This window comes from Zalophus californianus, chromosome 1 (genome assembly GCF_009762305.2).
Source record: "Zalophus californianus isolate mZalCal1 chromosome 1, mZalCal1.pri.v2, whole genome shotgun sequence".
NCBI classification, from domain to species: Eukaryota; Metazoa; Chordata; class Mammalia; order Carnivora; family Otariidae; genus Zalophus; species Zalophus californianus.
Window position 1 is genome coordinate 59,661,314 of NC_045595.1, and position 19,751 is coordinate 59,681,064.

Sequence of the window (19,751 nt, forward strand, 5' to 3'; positions counted from 1 at the left end):
GCCCTGCCTGGCCCCCCTTCATCCCCTTAGCTCTGCTCAGACTTGCCTGGGTTGCAAGCAGTGGGAGTCTTTTTCATCCACCATCTTCTGGTTTTCCTGTCCTCAACAGAAGCTGACTTTCTTCAACTCAACGCTGAACACTGCAGGCTTGGTGCCTGAGGGAGAAGATTTACCCATCCCGGGAGCCCATCGGCCGGGGGTAGTCACCAAAGTGGGACTCATCCTTTTTGGGAATGATGACAGAATGGTAATGGTGATGCTGTCAGTCACATGTCTGTACTGTAGGCTCCAGGGGCTCAGGCTTGGAAGTTAGACCCCCAGGCTGCTCTGGAGAAAACAGGGGAAAATGAGACTGCAGGCTCCAGGAGTCTGGAAAACCCTATGCTTGTACTTTCCTGTTCTGGGCAGGCTGGCCCTTCCTTGCTCTTCCTGACCAGGCTCCTCAGCCAGAGCTGGGTGCCCTGTGAGGGTACTGGAATCAGGAAGAGGCCCTGTCTCAGGGGCCCTGAAGTTGGAGCCTCATTTTAGTCCAGCAGAGTGTCCAGGTACCACTGAGTGTGGTCACTGAATCTGTGCCTTAGTTTCCTTCTTTCTGAACAGGGACATCACAGTGAAGAACCCTGGAAGCCATGCTGGGCACACTACATGCCCTGATTCATGTTAGCAGACTCTGCAACTCTGAGTAACAGCTAATATTGATGGAATGCCTTCTGTGTGCTTGGGCACTATTTTAAAACAATTTATTAAATTTGATTTTCCCAACAACTGTATGAGATATGTATTATACTCATTTTACAGAAGAGAAAACTGAAGCAAAGAGGTTTAAATAACCCTCCTAACATCACCAAGTTAGTTTGTGGCAGAGCGGGATTCAAGCCCTAAAATTCTGGCTCTGAGGCCCACCTCTTGGCCACTAATACTCTGTTCAGTGGTTGGACAAGTCTGGACCTTAAGATACTGGGAGCAGAGAAGGAGTACAGGCAGGGGTCTCCAAGCACTTTGGGGATTTCAACTAACCCTGTGGATGTTGAATCATTGGCTGCATCGGTGTGTATAGGCCAGATGGAGAGTGGAGCAACTTTGCTGGGGCTTGGTGTGAGCTCACTCTGGGTGCCCACCCTGCTGTGCTCTGCCATTGGAGGGCTTGAGGCTGCCATCAGTGTCCACAATTTACAGTGATCGGGTGTTTTAGGTATTCACGCTTGATACATTCAGTTGAAATATGCTATCTATCTTGGGTCAAGTTCCCTAGAAGCAGCATCTGAGATAGGAGTTCTTGTGCATCTGATTTATCGAGGGAGTACTCTTGGAAAATCCCATACAACCTAGGGCTAGGTTGGAGCAGAGGACAATGCTAAGCAAAGATATAAGGGTTCTGGAGTCTTCCAGCCTTTATCTCACACAGTGTGAATTGCATCTGCTGATTATGCCCCTGCATGCTCACATCACTATGTCCTCAGTTTCTGCTGCCCCTGGGGAAGGGGATTGGCAATGAGGCATAAGCCCCTGGGCCTCTCTGTCTGTAGCTGTGTCTATCCGGCAAGAGCCATGGAGTAGGAAGATGCAGATGTAGGCTGCTAATGGCTCACCCATGCAGCAGCTGGAGGATGGGGACACCATCCAAGAGGAGCTCTGGATAGGGGGCACCAACTGTACCTTCCATGATGTCCACAGGACAGCAAAGCAAAGGAAGCAGCCTTGGCAGAGGCCCTTGGTTGAAGCATCTTTCAGAAACTTCTAGCTGAGTCTGGCTGGGCTTTAGCTCACAGAAACTCCCTAATATTTCCAAAAGGCAAAAGGGTGGAGATCAGGCAGGGAACCTGGCTCCAGTTATAGCAGAGTGGATATAGAGTGTGCCATTCTTATAAGCCACTCTTGTCAAGCACAGATGTCCTCGTCTGCTCCTCTTCCCACCTCTAGGCCCCATGGGACATCAGATGACCTTCACCAGATGTTTCCATGGGGTTTCTGGGAGCTGGACTATTGGGGTATTAGTTGTTTACTTGATTGACTTTCAAAGTTGTGATTAATTATTTTTGTCTAATAAGTAGGCATTTTTATAGAAATAATAAAGTCATTACACTTAAAAAGAAGTGAGAGCTTGGTGGGGGTGGGTGACTGGGAGATGTGAGCTCTACCATTCCCTCCGTGTCCCTAGGATAGCCAGCACGCCCACTCTGAACATCTCTCTTCGTCATTAATCTTGTGCCTTTCTTGTGGTGAGGGTTGGAAATGAAGTGTGTGGGGTGCCCAGCACAGTGCTCTGTGTAAAATTGCTCTTTTCCCTGAGAGGAGGGCAACCTCAGGTGCTGTGAAAACTTCTTTTTGCAGCTGCTGGTGAAGAACATCCAGCTGGAGGATGGCAAGATGATCCCAGCCTCCCACTTCTTCAAGGGATCGGACAGCAATGCCCTTGAGCTGACCGAGGAAGAGCTGGTCATGGCAGAGGCTGTGAGGGTAAGAGACCCCTCAGGGATTTTTCTGATTGTGCAGGTTGTGCACTGCACATGTGTTTTTTGACTCATGCTCCCTGGAGTTGGGTGTGTACACCCTCTATGGATTTATGTGCTTACCCCAGGCACAGTGATGGTTCTGTCCTGTCTTGGGGCTTTCTGATGTCCCCTTACTCTCTTCTTCTGTCACTGAAGCACTGGGATTTGGCTGGCTGGGTCTGACTTTCCTAAGGACTCCTTGTCAATGGTGGACAAATGAAGCAAGAATCCCCTGGATAGATGACAAAGGCAGATGCCAAATCCATGACGCTTTGATGAGAATGTGTGCACTGTAACCTTCCAGAAAACTCCCTGAGAAGGAGTATCTTGCACTGTGACCAGCATGGGCATCATAGTCAGGCAGACCTGGACTCCAGTCCAGCTGCCCTGCATGATGCCAGAGAGCACTTCCTTCTCTGAGACCCAGTCCCTTCCACCACAAGTCAAATCAGTGGTCACCTCCCAGAGTTGTTCCTCGTCCTTCCTGCTCCCCCCACTCATCTCTCTCTCCTTGGGAGGCATGGTATTGATGGCATTTAGCCTTATTGAATGAGAGGCGTTAGATGAATTTTCACTCATTCAGTAATGTACTTAGTGACTTATTTAAGAAATACATATGAGCTCCTATCAAATACCAGGTGCTAAGTCAGACACTAGGAATATGACAATAAGCAATGTCCCTGTTGTCATGAAGTGTCCCTTTCCATGGGGAAGAGAGCCAATGAACAGCCAAACATGAACAAGATAATTTCAGACAAAGAGAAGTGCCATGAGCGAAATAACAGGGTAATGGAAACGAGGTCCTTGGAGGCTGGAGGACGACTTCAGAAGGAATAATCAAGGCAGTCTCCCCTGGGCAGGAGGAGGGGAGGTTTGCCCTGAGAGGTGAATGGAGAGAGTTCTGGGGGAAGGATAGATGTATTGAGTGAAGGTGGGCCAGTTTGCAGCCACAGTGGTGACCATGGGTGTTGATGACAAGTGCAGGGGACAAGACTCAGCAAGGGAGGGACATGAGGAGCTGGTCCTGCTCCAGAGGGCACTGAGCACTTCCTTAGTAGAAAGCTGAACATTCTGAATGTCTATAAAAAAAAAAGGAGAAAAAAAAGCCTGTTTATTCAAAAATATTCTTGGAGCCACTGCTCTGGCCCCAGCCCTGTGCCCACTGGGGGTTACTGGACCAGCTGCTGGACAAATTGGCCTTCTGGAGTTTCCAGTTGAGTGGCATTTGGGGTGGGCTAAAGTTGTATGTTAAACCTGAGTCAAAAGCTGCTACAACTGTGTCCTTCATCTGTGCACTGGGAAGAATAAACCCCACGCCCATGGGTGTTGTGAGTGGTAGAGGAGAGAACACATATGGAGAGGGTCCATTCAGCAGCACCTATGAGGACCTCAATAAATGTTGGCAGGGAGCCTGGTCATCAAAAGACGCACATATTTGCAGAGTGTGTACCCGTGTCATGTTCTAAACACTTCAGGAATGGTAGTGTGTTTAATTACTGTAATAACTCCATGAAGCAGGTGTTATTATTACCTTCATCTCCCAGCCGAGGACCTGAGGCCCGAGGTGGGATCACAGCAGATGAGCACAGGCCTGGGCTTACAGCCCAGCTGGTAGGGCTAGAGTCCTGGCCTCCACTGCTGTGCTGCTTGCCACATGGCCTCTGTCATCCTTAGCATTGTTATCATGACACCTATTGGTCACAGTTGGGCTGGCCCTTTCAGAATGCCTGGTCTGGAGGCGACTGTGGGGGAGGGGAGATAGCCAGGGAGGACAGGGCAGTGTGAGGCGGTTGTGGCCCTGGTGTTGATGGAGAGAGCCCAGCCTGGTGGCCCCAGCAGGGGTCAGCTGTGTTCTCCATTCAGCAGACCTCACCAAGTGCATGCCGTGGGCTGGAGTGGGCCGTAGGCAACAAGCCCAGCCAAACACCCTCCTGAGCCAGAGCTGTGCAGAGCACTGCAGGTGGCACAAATGTCACATTTGCTGAGCTCCTCTGTACACCAAATGCTCTTCCTGCCTCAGGCAAGACATCCCCCATAGCCATTATCAACCTCTTGCACAGATGAAGAAATAGGCACTGAGGGGCTGTCTACATCTCCATGGCGTGTCAGGAGCCAAGCTGGGGTCTGAATGAGGCAGTGCGGCTTTGGGGTGCACTGCCTCTCAGAGGTTCCATACGTATCTTATAAGGGCCAGTGCATCTCGTAGGCATCATAGGGTGGTACACCCATATATGGTGTACATGTACACCTGGGTGTACATGTACACCCAGGCCACTTGAGTCTGAAGAGGGTAGCCCTTGCCAACAGAGCAGTCAGTGAAGATTTCAGGGAAGAAGTGACACGGCAGTTGGCCCCAGAGGATGCCCAGGATTTAAACATGAGCTGTGGTTCAGAGAAGGGCATCACTGGTGGGCAAAGACCCAGGCAGAGGCCCAAGAGCAGGCAGTAGTCCAGTGGGGATAGGGAGTGGCTCAGCATGGCTGCTGACAGTCACACTGAGGATGGGAAGGGAAAATCACAACACCCTTCCAAGAATGAAAGAGCCAAGGAGAGGTTGGGTTAAGGGGTGCCAGAGGGCTGGTCCTAACTGGGCCTTCCCACCTCCATCTGGGCCAGTGACCAGCCAGACCTGAAGTTCAGACAGAGTGTGAGGCATCCTCTTCTGTCCTGAGAAGCCCAGCTGGGAACCCAGCCAGAGAACAGCAATCCCATCCTGACCCACTGGATGGTCGTAGAATTCTGGATGGTGTTGGCCACTGGCACTGCCCTTTCCATCCTCATCCATGGGGCTGGCTGGTGGGCACTGCTGCCCTCCGCAGGCCCCAGGACAGAGGGGCATAGAACCAGCTATCTGTGAGAAGACCCAGGCCTCCTGAGCCCCATCAATGTGTCTCATTTTTACCTTGAGAACCACCCCCACACTTTGCTTTCCCTTCCACAATGCAACATACCCAAATACCAGTGTCACTCTGGGGACCTCCCTTGGATGACAGCACCCAGGTAAGGCTGGGTATGAGGTGGGCTTGGGAGTAGCTGGTTCATAGCCATGCCCTGAGCTCTCTATGTCCGGTCTTCCTGCTGCCCCTGAACTGGTATGGGGATCCCAAAGAAGTTGGGGTCAAGGTGAGATGGGCAGGAGGACAATAGCTGAGCTCTTTGGGCTTCTACTTCCCCAAGGAGGCAATTGCTCCATTACCATGAGGCTCCTGAGAGCAGCAGCGCCTTGGAGTGGGCAGAAAGCCCAGACTGGCAATAGGTGGTCCGAACACATATCAGGGGCTGCTCTCACCCAGAAGGTGCCTGCTCCCAGCTCCCCTGTGAACCCTTTCTCATTGCATCTGTTTTTTAGAGTGCCTGGAAACGGATTCTCCCCAGTGTCCTAGAGGTGGAAGACTCCACCGATTTCTTCAAGTCAGGGGCTGCATCAGTGGACGTTGTGAGGTAAGGCCAGGAGTGGAGGGGTCCGGTCCCAGGTGTCTGTGGCTGTGTCACAAACCACACTAAAACTGAGTGGCAGGAAACAACCTCCATTTGTTATGTCTGTGGATCATTCAGATCCGGGATCCAGAAAGGACCCATGTGTATAGGCCTTGGGGGATCACCTTGAATGGTGATGGGTCGGTAGACTGGCAGGATCTGGAAGAGCAGGGAAGGGGTATCGTCCTCCAAGGTGGCTTCTCACTGCTGTGTCTGGCCATTGGGCCTGGAGGGCTGGCATCTGCTGAGGTGGCACTGCCAACTAGGAACCTATGTGTTGCAGCCCCAGACTGGCTGCTCTGGGATTTGGTGGCATTGTAGGTGGTGGTTTATAGCTCTGAGCATGCTGGTGCCAGCAAACAAGGCAGATACAGACCAAGCCTGGAAGGTCACATGGCATCACTGCCACTGACCTGATTGTCCTCCATGGTGACAAGCCTGTCCAGATTCAATGGCAAGAGCTGGGGCACTGAGACACAGCCCTCAGTGGGAGGAGGATCAAACAATGTGCAGCTCCAACTTAAAACTGCCATAAGTTCCAACATCCCCAGTGAAAGCCAAGGTGTATAGGGAAAGGGAATGGGCTGGTAGGGATCACCATAGACTAGGTTACCCATTCTTCAACTTCATATGAATCGTCCTGCTTTCCATTTAACAGTGGTAAGTTCTAATTTGTATAAAGGGAAAGATGTGGGATGTAGTAGAACATCTTTGTTTGCAAGCAACTGTAACTTAGTTCAGTCTGGTTTAAACAAAAAGGAACAAAAAAGTCAAAAGGATCATGATAGCTTTCTTTAGGCATGGCTGATTACTCCAAAGACTCAAATTATGTCATTAACATTGTCACTGTCTGTTGCTTCATTCTGGGGCAGGATTTCTCTTCATAGTGACAAGATGGCTGCCCAGCAGCTCTGTTCTAATTTCTTGTGTTATCAGCATTTCCAGTCAAAAGGTGGTTGGTCTCTGGCAGTTTCCACATGAGTCCTAGGCTTGAATTTGACTGGTTCTGATGGAGTCATGTGCCCCAGTAAGAATCAATTGCTGGCCAGGAGGAGGCATGCTCTGACCTGCCAGAGCTGGGTCACATGCCCACCTCTGGAGCCAAGGGTTGAGGGGACTACATTCAATCCACATCTCTAAAAGAGAGGAGAAAGTTGTTCCCTTGGAAAGTGTCAATGCTGTTCCCAGAAGCAGGGGAAGTGGGTGTTGTGAAGGCAGAAGCAAAGATGTGTACCACACATGGGGAGAGGTTTCTTGTGCTTCAGGAAGATGCAAAGGAAATTCTGTGGAGCTCACTTAAGTAGAGAAAAATTCCTGTGTGAAATGAAGGAAGTGTGTGCTATTGATACAGTGTGCAGAAGAGTGTCAGAAACACTCAACTGAGCTCTGCATTTGGGTTCCTTCAGTAGAGCTGTAGAGTGGGGAGTGCCAATCAGAGGAGTGCACTGATGAGAGAAAGGGATCCAGAGTGAACTAGGATATGTGAAATCTAGTCCCCTGTGAATGCAAAGGAAGACTTACTTGTTTCCAAGAACTTTGGGGGAAAAAAAACAAGGAGGAGGCTAACATTTGTGCTCTGGGGTGAGCCAAGAATGAAGTTGCTGTCTGACCAAATTGAAAAGTCCACCTGAGGCTGAATTGAGTAATGACAAGTCATCCTGATGACAGGGCTCTCTCCTTTATTTTAATGATATTAAAATAAAAAGCTTCATGCAAATGGTAGTTTGAGGAAGAGATCCATGCTGTGTACCTGGAGGAGATCCTGGGGAGGATCTGAAAAGGGGTTGATTTAGAAGAGCAAATATGATCATAAGAATTGGGGATATGTATTCTATCAGTTAGTTTTTGCTGTGTAACAAAGCACCTCAAAATATAGTGGCTTAAAACACCACCATTTTTTAAGCTCATGGCTCTGTGAGTCAACAGTTTGGGCTGGGCTCGGTTGATCTGGGCCAGACTGATGTCAGCTGGGCTCACTTAAGTGTTTGTGGTCAGCTCCCAGGTCCGCTGCGGGCTGGTTGGTCTAGGATGCCCCGTTAGAGGGCCAGTGCAGGCTTGTTAATGCGATGGTGAGAGGGTCTTAGGAGGCAGAGGGTCTAAGAAAGCACATTATATCTGCTGCATTTATTGGCCAAAGCAAGTCATGGAGTTGGTCCAGCTTCAAGGAGTAAGGAAATGGACACCACCTTCTAATGGCAGGTGCTCTAAAGGCTGGGACTACAGAAGGGGTGGAGCACTGTAGCCAGTTTTGCAACCTACCACACATATAAAAGTGCTGAAATGGGCCTGTGTGCTTGGAAACCTTGGACACTACAGGTCTCTTATATCTCATTCTGATTTATGTGTGTGGTCAGTATGAAGAATAAAATAAATGTTTGCTTTTTTTTTTTTAATACTGCTCAGAAGAATTTCAGACACCTGAGCAAATGATGTCCTGAGGACAAGCCAGAGCTGCCTAGAGCTTCTGAGCTGAGGTCAATTGGAGGATGCAGATAAAACTGATTCTTTTTTTGTTTTGTGAATACTTAAGAGCATATATCCTTTTGTTTCTATTATGGTAAAAAACATATGAGATCCACCTTCTTAACAAATTTTTAAGTGTACATTCCAGTATTGTTAACTATAAGCACAATGGTGTACAACAGATATCCAGAACTTTTTAATCTTTCATGACTGAAATTTTATACCCATTGAACAGCAACTCCCCGCCCAGCTCCTGGCAACCATCTTTCTACTCTCTGCTTCTGTGAATTTGATTACTTGATATACATTATATGAGTGGAATCATTTAGTATTTGTCCTTCTTTGACTGGCTTATTTCACAGCATAATCAGGTTTAAGCGTGTTGTAGTATGTGACAGGACTTCCTTCTTTTTAAAGGCTGAATAATATCCTGTTGTATATTTACACTGCATGTTCTTTATTCATCCATTGGTGGACATTTAGGTTGTTTCTGCCTTTGGTTCTTGTGAATAATGAATATGGGAGTGCAGCTATCTCCTGGAGATCCTGATTTCACTTCTTTTGGGTAAATACCCAAAAGTGGGATTGCTGGGTCTTATGGTAGTTCTAATATTTTAAATTATTTATTTATTTAAGTAATCTCTACACCCAATGTGGGGTTCGAACTCACAACCCTGAGATCAAGAGTCATATGCTTCTCTGATTGATCCAGCCAGGTGCCCTTGGTAGTTCTATTTTTAATGTTTTCAGCAATATCAACACTGCTGTCCATAGTGGCAGCATCATTTTACATTCCTACCATTGGTGCACAAGGGTTCCAGTTTCTCTTTTAGCACTTAAGAAAAGACCATCCTCATAGTTGTGAGGTGATATCTCATTGTGGTTTTGACATTCATGTCCCTAATGATTGGTGATATTGAGGATCTTTTCATATACCTGTTGGTCATTTGTATGTATCTTTGGAAAAATGTCTATTTAAGTCTTTTGCCCATTTTTAAATTGGATTATTTGGGGGGTTTTACTGTTGAATTGTAGGAGTTCCTTATATATTTTGGACATTAACCCCTCAGATATATTGTTTGCAAATATTTTCTCCCTTCCTATAGGTTGCCTTATCACTCTATTGATTGTTTCCTTTGCTGTGCAGAAGATTTTTATTTAATGTAGTTCTACTTGTCTGTTTTTGCTTTTGTTGCCATGATTTTGATATAATATCCAAGAAATCATCACTAAAACCAATTTTATGAAAAATTTCCCTATATTTTCTTCTAGGAGTTTTGTAACTTCAGGTCTTTGATTAAGTCTTTAATCCATTTTGAGTTGATTTTTAAATATGGCATAAAATAAAGGTCCAATTTCATTCTTTTGCAGGTAGATATTCAGTTTCCCAAACACCATTAAAGAAATTTTCCCATTGTATATTAGCAGCACCTTTGCTAAAGATTAGTTACCCATCTATGCAAGAGTTTATCTCTGGACTTTCTATTCTGTTCCATGGGTCTATATGTCTATCTTTATATCAGTACCACACTGCTTTGATTACTGTAGCTTTGTAATGTATTTTGAAATTGGAAAGTATGAGGATTGTTTTGGCTATTCAGAGTCCTTTGTGGTGCCATATGAATTTTAGAATTGTTTTTTTCTATTTCTATAAAAAATAGGATTTTTTTTAGATTCTTTTTTTATTTAAAAAAATTTTTAAAATTTTATTATGTTATGTTAGTCACCATATGATACATCATTAGTTTTTGATGTGGTGATCCATGATCCATTGTTTTCATATAACACCCAGTAGCTCCATGCAGTATGTGCCCTCCTTAATACCCATCACCGGGCTAACCAATCCCCCACCCCAAACCCTGTTTGTTTCTTAGAGTCCATGATCTCTCATGGTTCATCTCTCCCTCCGATTCCCCCCCTTTCATTTTTCCCTTCCTTCTCCTAATGTCCTCCATGCTATTCCTTATGTTCCACAAATAAGTGAAACCATATGATAATTGACTTTCTCTGCTTGACTTATTTCACTTAGCATAATCTTCTCCAGTCCCATCCATGTTGATGTAAAAGTTGGGTATTCATCCTTTCTGATGGCTGAGTAATATTCCATTGTATATATGCAGAAGATATGAAAAGACACTTCCCTGAAGAAGACATACAAATGGCTAACAAACACATGAAAAAATGTTCATCATCATTAGCCATCAGGGAAATTCAAATCAAAACCACATTGAGATACCACCTTACACCAGTTAGAAGGATTGGGATTTTGATAAATATTTCATTGAATCTGTAACTAACTTTGGATGGTATGATTATTTTAACAATATTCAAATTCATGACCTTGGGATGTCTTTCCATTTATTTGTGTCTTCCTCAATTTCTTTCAGCTGTATTTTATAGTTTTCAGTATATAGGTATTTCATCTCCTTGATTTTTTCCTAAGTATTTTATTCTTTTTGATGTTATATAAATAGGATTATTTTCTTAATTTCCTTTTTATTTTTATTTTTTTAAAGATTTTATTTATTTATTTGACAGAGAGATAGAGAGCACAAGTAGGCAGAGGGAGAGGGAGAAGCAGGCTCTCCCCTGAGCAGGGAGCCGGATGTGGGGCTCGATCCCAGGACTCCAGGATCATGACCTGAGCCAAAGGCAGCTGCTTAACTTACTGAGCCACCCAGGCCCCGCTTAATTTCCTTTTTAGATATAGAAAAGCAACTGATTCTTATATATTGATTTTGTTTCCTGAAACTTTACCAAATTAGTTTACTAGTTCTAACAGTATTTTTGTGGAATTTGTAGGGCTTTCTACCTAGAAGATCATGCGTTCTACACATAGAGATCATTTTACTTCTTTTCTATTCTGATGGCTCTTGTTCTTTTTTTCTTTTTCTTTCTTCCTCCCACCTAATTGACCTGGCTAGGATTTCCATTACTATGTTGAATGAAAGTGGCTAGAATGGGCATCCTTGACTTTTTTCCAAGGGAAAACTTTCAGTCTTTCACCATTATGATGTTAGCTATGGGCTTTTCACATCTGGGCTTTATAATGTTAAAGTATAAAGTAATTTTCTTCTATTCCTAAGTTTGTTGAGTGTTTTTATTATGAAAAGGTGTTGAATATTGTCAAATGCTTTTCCTGCACCTATTGAGATAATCATGTGATTTTTATCTTTCATGCTATTAATGTGGTGTATCACATTTATTGATTTGCATGTGTCAAACCATCCTTGCATCCCAGGGATGAATCCTACTTGGTCATGGTGTATGATCCTTAATGTGCTGTTAAGTTTGGTTTCCCAGTTTTTAAAAAAATTTCAGTTTTTTGGAAGAGTTTGAGAGGTATTGGCATTAGTTTTTCCTTAAGTGTTTGGTAGAATTCACCAGGGAAACCATCTGGTCCTGGGCTTTTCTTTATTGGGAAGTTTTTGATTACTGATTCACTCCTTACTCATTATTGGTCTGTTCAGGTTTTCTATTTCTTTTTTTTTAAAGATTTTATTTATTTATGAGAGAGAGACAGAGAGAGAGAGAATGAGTGGGAGGAGGAGCAGAGGGAGAAGCAGACTCCCTGCAGAGCAGGGAGCCCAACTTGGGACTCAATCCCAGGACCCTGGGATCATGACCTGAGCTGAAGGCAGACACTTAACCAGCTGAGTCACTCAGATGCCCCAGACTTTTCTATTTCTTCATGATTCAGCCTTGTAGATTATGTTTCTAGGAATTTATCCATTTCTTCCAGGTTATACAATTTGTTGATATGTAATTATTCATAGTAGTCTCTTATAATCCTTTGTTTGTGTGGTATCGTTTATTTTTATTTTTTTTAAAGATTTTATTTATTTATTCATGAGAGACAGAGAGAGAGAGAGAAGCAGAGGGAGAAGCAGGCTCCCAAGGAGCAGGGAGCCCGATGCAGGACTCGATCCCAGGACCCTGGGATCATGACCTGAGCCGAAGGCAGACGCTTAACCATCTGAGCCACCCAGGTGCCCTGTGTGGTATCATTTATAATGTCTTCTCTTTCATTTCTGATTTTATTTGATTCTGCTCTCTTTTTTCCTTAAGTTAGCCCAGCTAAAGATTTGTCAATTTTGTCTATTTTTTCAAAAAAACCAGCTCTTAGTTTTGTTGATCATTTCTATTGTCTTGTTGTTATTGTTGTTGTTTTGGTCTCTATTTTATTTATTTCTGCTCTGATCTTTGTTATTTTCTTTCTTCTGCTAACTTTGAGTTTCATCTATTCTTGTTTTTCTAGTTCCTTGAGGTGTAAAGTTTGGTTGTTTATTTGAGTTCTTTTCCCCTTAATGTTGGCATTTATCACCATAAACTTTCCTCTAAGAACTGTTTTTGCTGTGTCCCATAAGATTTGGTGTGTGTGTTTCCATTTTTGTTTGTTTCAAGACACTTTTTCTCTTTTGATTTATTCTTGGTTATTCAGAGGTCTGTAGTTTAATATCCATATTTTTGTGAATTTTCCAGTCTTCCTTCAGTTATTTCTAGTTTCATACCACTGTGGTCAGAAAAGATATTTGGTATGATTTCAGTCTTCTTAAATTTGTCAACACTTGCTTAGTGACCGAACATGTGATCTGTCCTGGAGAATGTTTCGTATGCTTTTGGGTGAGCTATTCTGCATATGTATGTTAGGTCCATTTGGTCTGTAGTGTTGTTTAAGTCTAATGTTTGCTTAATGGTTTTCTGTCTGGATGCTTCCTGCTTTATTGAAAGTAGGGTATTGAAATCTCCTACAATTTTTGAGATTCTATTTCTTCCTTCAGTTCTGTTAATGTTTGCTTCATACATTTGGGTGGTCTGATGTTGAGTTCATATATATTTATAATCATATCTTCTTCGTGAATTGGCCCTTTTATCATTATATAATGTCCCTGTTTTTCTCTTGTGACAGTTTCTGACTTAAAATCTATTTTGTCTAATGTAAGTATAGTCACCTCTGCTCTCCTTTGGTGACCATTTCATAGAATATCTTTTCCATTTTTTCACTTTCAGCCTATGTGTGTCCTTAAACATAAAGTGAGTCTCTTCTAGACAGCACATAGTTGTGTTTTGTTTTCCTTTTTATTCTTTTTAATCCGTTCAGCCACTCTATCTTTTGATTGGAGAATTTAATCCATTTTCACTTAAAGTAATTGTTCATAGGAAAGGAGTACTGTTGCCATTTAAAAATTGATTTCTGTCTTATAGCTCTTTTGTCTCTTTTTTTCCTCTCTTGCTATGTTTTATTGATTTTTTTTTTTTTTGTAGTAACATGCTCTGATTTCTTTCTCATTTTCTTTTGTGTCTCTTCCATAAGTATTTTCTTTGGAGTTACCATGGGTTTATATAAAACAATCTACTTTAAGCTGATAACAAATGAAGTTTAATTTTATACAAAAACTCCACAATTTTACCTCTCCTTCTCACACTTTATGTTATTGATGTTATAACTTACATCTTTTTATATTATAGGTCCATTAATATATTTTACAGTTATAGTTTTTTAAAATTATTTTGTCTTTTAATTTCTATACCAGAATTAAAAGTTGTTTGTGTACTGTTACAGTATTACAGTGTTCTATATTTGTCTATATATTTACCTTTACCAGTGAGCTTTATATCTTTATATGCTTTCATGTTGCTCTTTAGCATCTTTTAATTTCAATTTGAAGGACTCCTTTTAGCATTTCTTATAAGAAAGGTGTCTTGGTGATGAACTTCCACAGCTTTTGTTTTTTTAGGAAAGTAACTCTTCATTTTTAAAGGACAATTTTTATAGCTTCAGTATTCCTAGTTGGCAGCGTTTTTTTCTTTCAGTACTTTTAATATATCATGCCACTCCTTTCTCTTTTGCAGTGTTTTTGCTAGAAATCTACTGATACTCTTATGGAGGATCCATTGTATGAGACGAGTTGCTTATTTATTTCTGCTTTCTAAATTTTCTCTTTGTATTTGACTTTTGACAATTTGATTATAATATCTTGGTGTGGACTTTATTTAGTTCATCCTGTTTGGGAATTATTTGGATTTAAATCTGGTTGTCTGATTCCTTCCCTAGATTTGGGACATTTCTGGCCATTATTTCTTTAAATAAGCTTTCTACTCCTTTCTCTCCTTCTTCTGAAACTCTCATACTGTATGTGTTGGTCCATTGATGGTCTCCCATAAATCCCTTAGTCTTTCTTCTCCCTTTTTAATAATTTTTCTTTTTGCTCCATAGACTTGATCACTTCAAATTACCTGTCTACAGGTTCACTGATTTTTCTTCTGCTTGATTAAGTCTGTTGTTGAACCAACCCCTCTGGTGAATCATTCACTTGATTTATTGCATTCTTCAGCCCCCAAATTTATGCTTTGTTCTTTTTCATATTTTCTATCTCCTTGCTGAAATTCTCATTTTATTCATACATCTTCCTGAGTTTGTTGATCATCTTTGTGATGGTTATTCTGAATGCATTGTCAGGTAATTCATCTCAAACAGAGATATCTCTGTTTCTTCAGGGTCAATTTCTGGACTTTTATTTTGTTTCTTTGATGGGGCAATTTCTTTGTGTTTCTTGTAACTTTGGGTTCATATTTGTGCATTTGAAAAAAATAACCACCCCTCCAAGTCTTTATAGACTGACTTTGTACAGGAAAAGACCTTTGATAATAAGGCTGGCAAAAGATTCTGGAAGCTTCTCAAACCTTTTCTGTGGATATGCCTTCTTTGGACTTGTACATGTAGATTCCTAATTAGAGAAATCTGATGGTTTTTTGTTTTTGTTTTTGTTTTTTAGGAGCTCATAATCTTTTGCTCCCTATGGTGTCCATCTGTCATATCACAAGTACTCTGAAGGAGCATGATGCCTGGCTCTTTTGTTGTTCTCAGCAGCCTCAGTCATCTAGAGTACTTTGGGTCCCATCAGTACCCAAGTCGGGATAGACAGAGACCAGTCATTGAGTAACCCCACAAAAGTTGGAGTATTGAATGCATATTCCATGTTCCACTCTTCTCTTCCCTCTTGAGGGAGAGGGAGAGGCTGCTGAACTATATTTGCTTTTGGCTCCTGTACTGTGGATCTTCTGGAGCAGTGGCACATCACCCAAATGCTTTGTTCTCAGTGACTCTCAAGCATCTGGAATATTCCAGTTCCCATCAGTACTCTGAGACTGGTGTGACAAAAGCCAGTCCCTTGGGCAACCCTCCTGAAAGATCAGAACATTGGACATGCAGTCCATTCTTGCCTTTCCCTCCCCTGAAAGAAGCTGAGGGCTTGTAATTTCTTCCCAATCACATAGTGCTGTGCCAGGGAGCAGAGACCATGGCAAGAGGGTGCCACAAATTTTCCTACTGGCTTCAATGCAGCCAGTTTTACACTTGTTGGAGGGGGTGCAGGAGACTTTTAGCTGTTTCTAGATTTCTCATAAAAGGGATTGGTCCATGTATTGTTGAGTTGGTGTTTCTTTGGGAGGAAGAAGGGTCTGAAGCTTTCTATTCTGCCATCTTATTGATGTTACTCCAAAAACATTAAGAAAGTTGATTCTTCACCTTCTATTCTGCCTCCATCTTTTCCACCCACTCTAGTGTCCCCTTGATGGGGACAGAGACCCAGCTCATGAGCCAGACAAAGCTCATTCTCCTGAACTGGCCAAGTTTGGCTTGTGATTCTGGGCTGGAATACTGGGAAATATCCCAATTCAAAATAATAAGAAAAAACAGGAGGAGGGAAAGGGAAGAGAAAGAAGAGATGGAGGAAAAGAAAAAGAATGAAAAGGAGAAATTAATGTAAACTATTCAATTTGTAGACCAAGGAGCTTATGGAACTCTTTGGCCTGCTTCCGAAATACATTGTTAAGAACAGAAGCAAGAAACTTAAGATCATCCCCATTTCTTCTTTGAGCAGGGTCTCCAGGCAGGCAGCTTAGGGGATGTCAGAAACCCTGGGCAGATGGCACAATCTAGCTGGACAACTGAAGAAAGTTTAATGAGGGGTCTATACACGAGGGGAGGGGAAGGGAGGACCAACAAAGAATGTCAAGGTACCTTGGGACTCACAAGAGCTGGGAACCTGGGCCTGAAGAGGAAAGAAGAGGAACTGGAACCTGGGGGCTTGGAGCTTTTAGAGAGGACTGCATGATAGGAGCTGTGAACATTGGAATGGAAACACAGCCTTACCAACCTATAAATCAGGAGTGAGGGAGCAAGAGGATAAATACCCCAACCTCTTTCTTCTTATCCTCCAATCTCCTACCAGTATCTCTTGTTGGCCAAATAAAACCAGAAGTCCAAAGGAAAGTGACTTTATAGCATATGCAACTTTAATGTAGTCCACAAAATCCAGCCTCCCAGGACACAAGATAAAGGAGAATGAAAAAGGGGGTTATGGGGAGGTAAAGGGAAAACATACAGCTCACTGAGAGAGCTGGACTGCAATAAGCCTATAAAAAAATACACCTTGGATGTCTTGTGCCCAAGATGGATTAATAAAAGATCCACTACTGGATGATTAATACTACCAAAAACATGTAGAGTAATGACTAGATGCCAACTTCTGTGCAAGGCTTGCTTGTGTCCTCTTGGCTCTGTCCTTGACACTCAGCTATTCAACGCTGCTACATTTGTGTGCTATATAGCAAACTAATCCCTTTTGGGAATACAGTAAAGCTGGGAGGGATGGGAATACACTGGATGGAAAAATCAGGGAGTAAAGACCCTCTGTGAAGCTGGAACTTTGGCCTCTTGAAATCAGATGAAATGTATCCAAAACCAATGTAAGGTCCTCTTTGGAGCTCAGAAAAAACCAAATCCCTGCTAGAAGTGGAGGATGGAGGATGTGGCTCAGAATTTATGTGAATGAGGAGCACAAAATGTGAGGTCATGTATTCACTTGTGTCATTAACAAATATTTATTGAGCACTTACTATTAGTAAGTCACTGCTGGAGTTAGGATTATAGCAGGGGACAAAATAGATATAATTCCTAGACTATAAGTGCTTTGGGGAAGACAAAGTAAATAGACAATTAAATTACACTTGTCTCCCATCCAAGTACTAACTAGGTCCGACTCTACTTAGCTTCCAAGATCAGATGAAATCAGGTGTGTTCAGGGTGGTATGCACTGCCTGGGTTCTATTCCAGTAACAGATCTTGCATAAGTGCCAAATATCCTGGGGAAGCCATACCTCACTACACTGGTCTTCCCAAGGCCGACCCAGGTCACTGGTGGACAAGCTTCTTTTTTGGGAAGTCCACTCTCCCATTCATGGCTACAGTGTTGGAGTCCCCAGAATGCTTGGAATCTCCCCAGGCCTCCAATGGCACGGTCACCTGTGATTTGGCTCTGGAAGCCACGAGGAAGCAGCCTGGTGGCCAGCCTGGCAAAGCCAATACCGGGCCCCAATCCTGGGTGGCCACCCTCAGCCACCAGACTTCAGGAGGTGCTAAACTCATTAAAACTCCTTCCCTCCCCTCCCTGTAGACTAGGCAGGATGCAGCAAGAAGCAGTGGATTCTTTTATATCAAAACAGCAAAACACCAAAAAGGAAGTTCAGAGAACCCCACTCTTACTATCCACATGCAAGCCTTCCTGACACCCTGTAACCATGTGCCTTGCACCAAGTGGAAAATATACTCCAAGCAGCCAGTATGTATGTATGCATGTATGTATAAATAAATAAATAAATAAATAAAATTACATTTGTTATTATATGAATTGCCACATTTACTCACCACACAAAGTAGTAGAGAACTATTTTTTAATAAACTTTTTATTTTATAATAGATTAAGATTTCTAAAAACCTTGTGAAGATAGTACAGAGCATTCCCATATACTCCACATTCAGTCATCTTATTATTAACATCCTACATTAGTATGGTACATTTGCCACAATTAGTAATCCAATATTGCTACATTATTGTTAATTAAAATTGATCTACTTTATTCAGATTTTCTTATTTTTCTGTGTAATGTCCCTTTTCTGTCTCAGTACCTTTGGGATACCACATTACACTTAGTCATTAGGTCTCTTCTAAACTATGATAGTTTCTCAGACTTGCTTTGATTTTGTTGATGTTAACATTTTTTAGGAGTACTTGTCAGGTATTTTGTAGTCTGTCTATTGGTTGGGATTTATTTGATGTTTTCCTTCATAATTAGAATGGGGTTATGGGTTTGGGGAAGTACAGAGATAAAGTCTCATCACATCATATCAAAGGAGCATGTTGTCAACATGACATATCACTGTTGATGTTGACCTTGATCACCTGACTGAGGTCATATTTGTCAGGTTTCTCCAGTGTGAAGTGTCTCTTCCCTTCCTCCCTCCCTCCATTCCCATACTGTATTCTTTGGAAGGAAGTCATTCTGTGCAGCCCACACTCCTGTGTTACGCTTTACCTCCTGAGAACAGAGTGTCTACCTACAATGATTTGAAATTCTTCTGCATGGACAGTTGTCTTTTTTCCTCCTATTTATTCATTCAATCATTTATTTTTATCATATAGAGTCATGGATATTTATCTTATACTTTGGATTAAATCCAATAGTAATTTATTGGTTTTGTTGCTCAGATTGTTTAAGCTTTGTCTACTGGGGAAAAAAAACACAGCTCTTTCAGTGAGACTTTGTACACCTTTGATGTGCCACCATCCTTTTATAAGCTCTTCCTTACTTTGTGGCACTACAAGATGTTCTTGTGCAGTCCCTGCCACAGCCCTAAAATCAGGGATTTCTCTTAGGATCCTTGCTTCCTTTTATTGGAAAATGGTATTAGAAACCAAGATGTGGGTGCTAGGTGTGCTCATTTCTACTTGCGTTTCATTGCTTCTTAGCCCAGCTGACAGAGCAGAAAATATATCTATAGTCTGTCTATTATCTATCTATCTACCATCTATCATCTATCTATCTATCATCTATCTATCCATCCATGATCTATCATCTATCTATACTTATGTGTGTATATATATATACACACACACACACACACATATATATATGTATCTCTCCCCCCCATCTATAGTATATCTGTGTCTATAAGCATGAGTGTGTCAGGGGTCTCCAAGACAAAGCAAGAAATGTAAACAAATTTCCTCAATTTTTGTTTTTCTGAGGAAGTATTTATTTTTCTTTCACTTTTGAATAATAATTTTGCTGGATACAGAATTCTATGTTGACTTCTTCTTTCATTACTTTAGATAGTTCACTCTCTTCTTACTTGCATGGTTTCTGAAGAGAAGTCCAATGTAATTATCATCCTTGTTCTATAAGACATTTTTCCCTCTGATTTCTTACAAGATTTTCTCTTTATCTTTGATTTTCTGTTGTTTGAATATAATATGT

General features: G+C 42.4%; 1 protein-coding gene across 2 annotated transcripts in view; it reads left to right on the forward strand.

Moving 5' to 3' along the window:
- The window catches only part of ALDH1L1 (aldehyde dehydrogenase 1 family member L1), a 121,792-nt gene that overhangs the window by 41,084 nt on the left and 60,957 nt on the right, over window positions 1–19,751 (forward strand). For both annotated transcript variants that reach the window (XM_027585876.1, XM_027585877.1), the window contains exons 7-9: window positions 110–247; window positions 2,332–2,457; window positions 5,842–5,933. In XM_027585876.1, coding sequence (XP_027441677.1) covers window positions 110–247; window positions 2,332–2,457; window positions 5,842–5,933 — 356 coding nt within the window. The remainder of the gene's footprint in view (window positions 1–109; window positions 248–2,331; window positions 2,458–5,841; window positions 5,934–19,751) is intronic.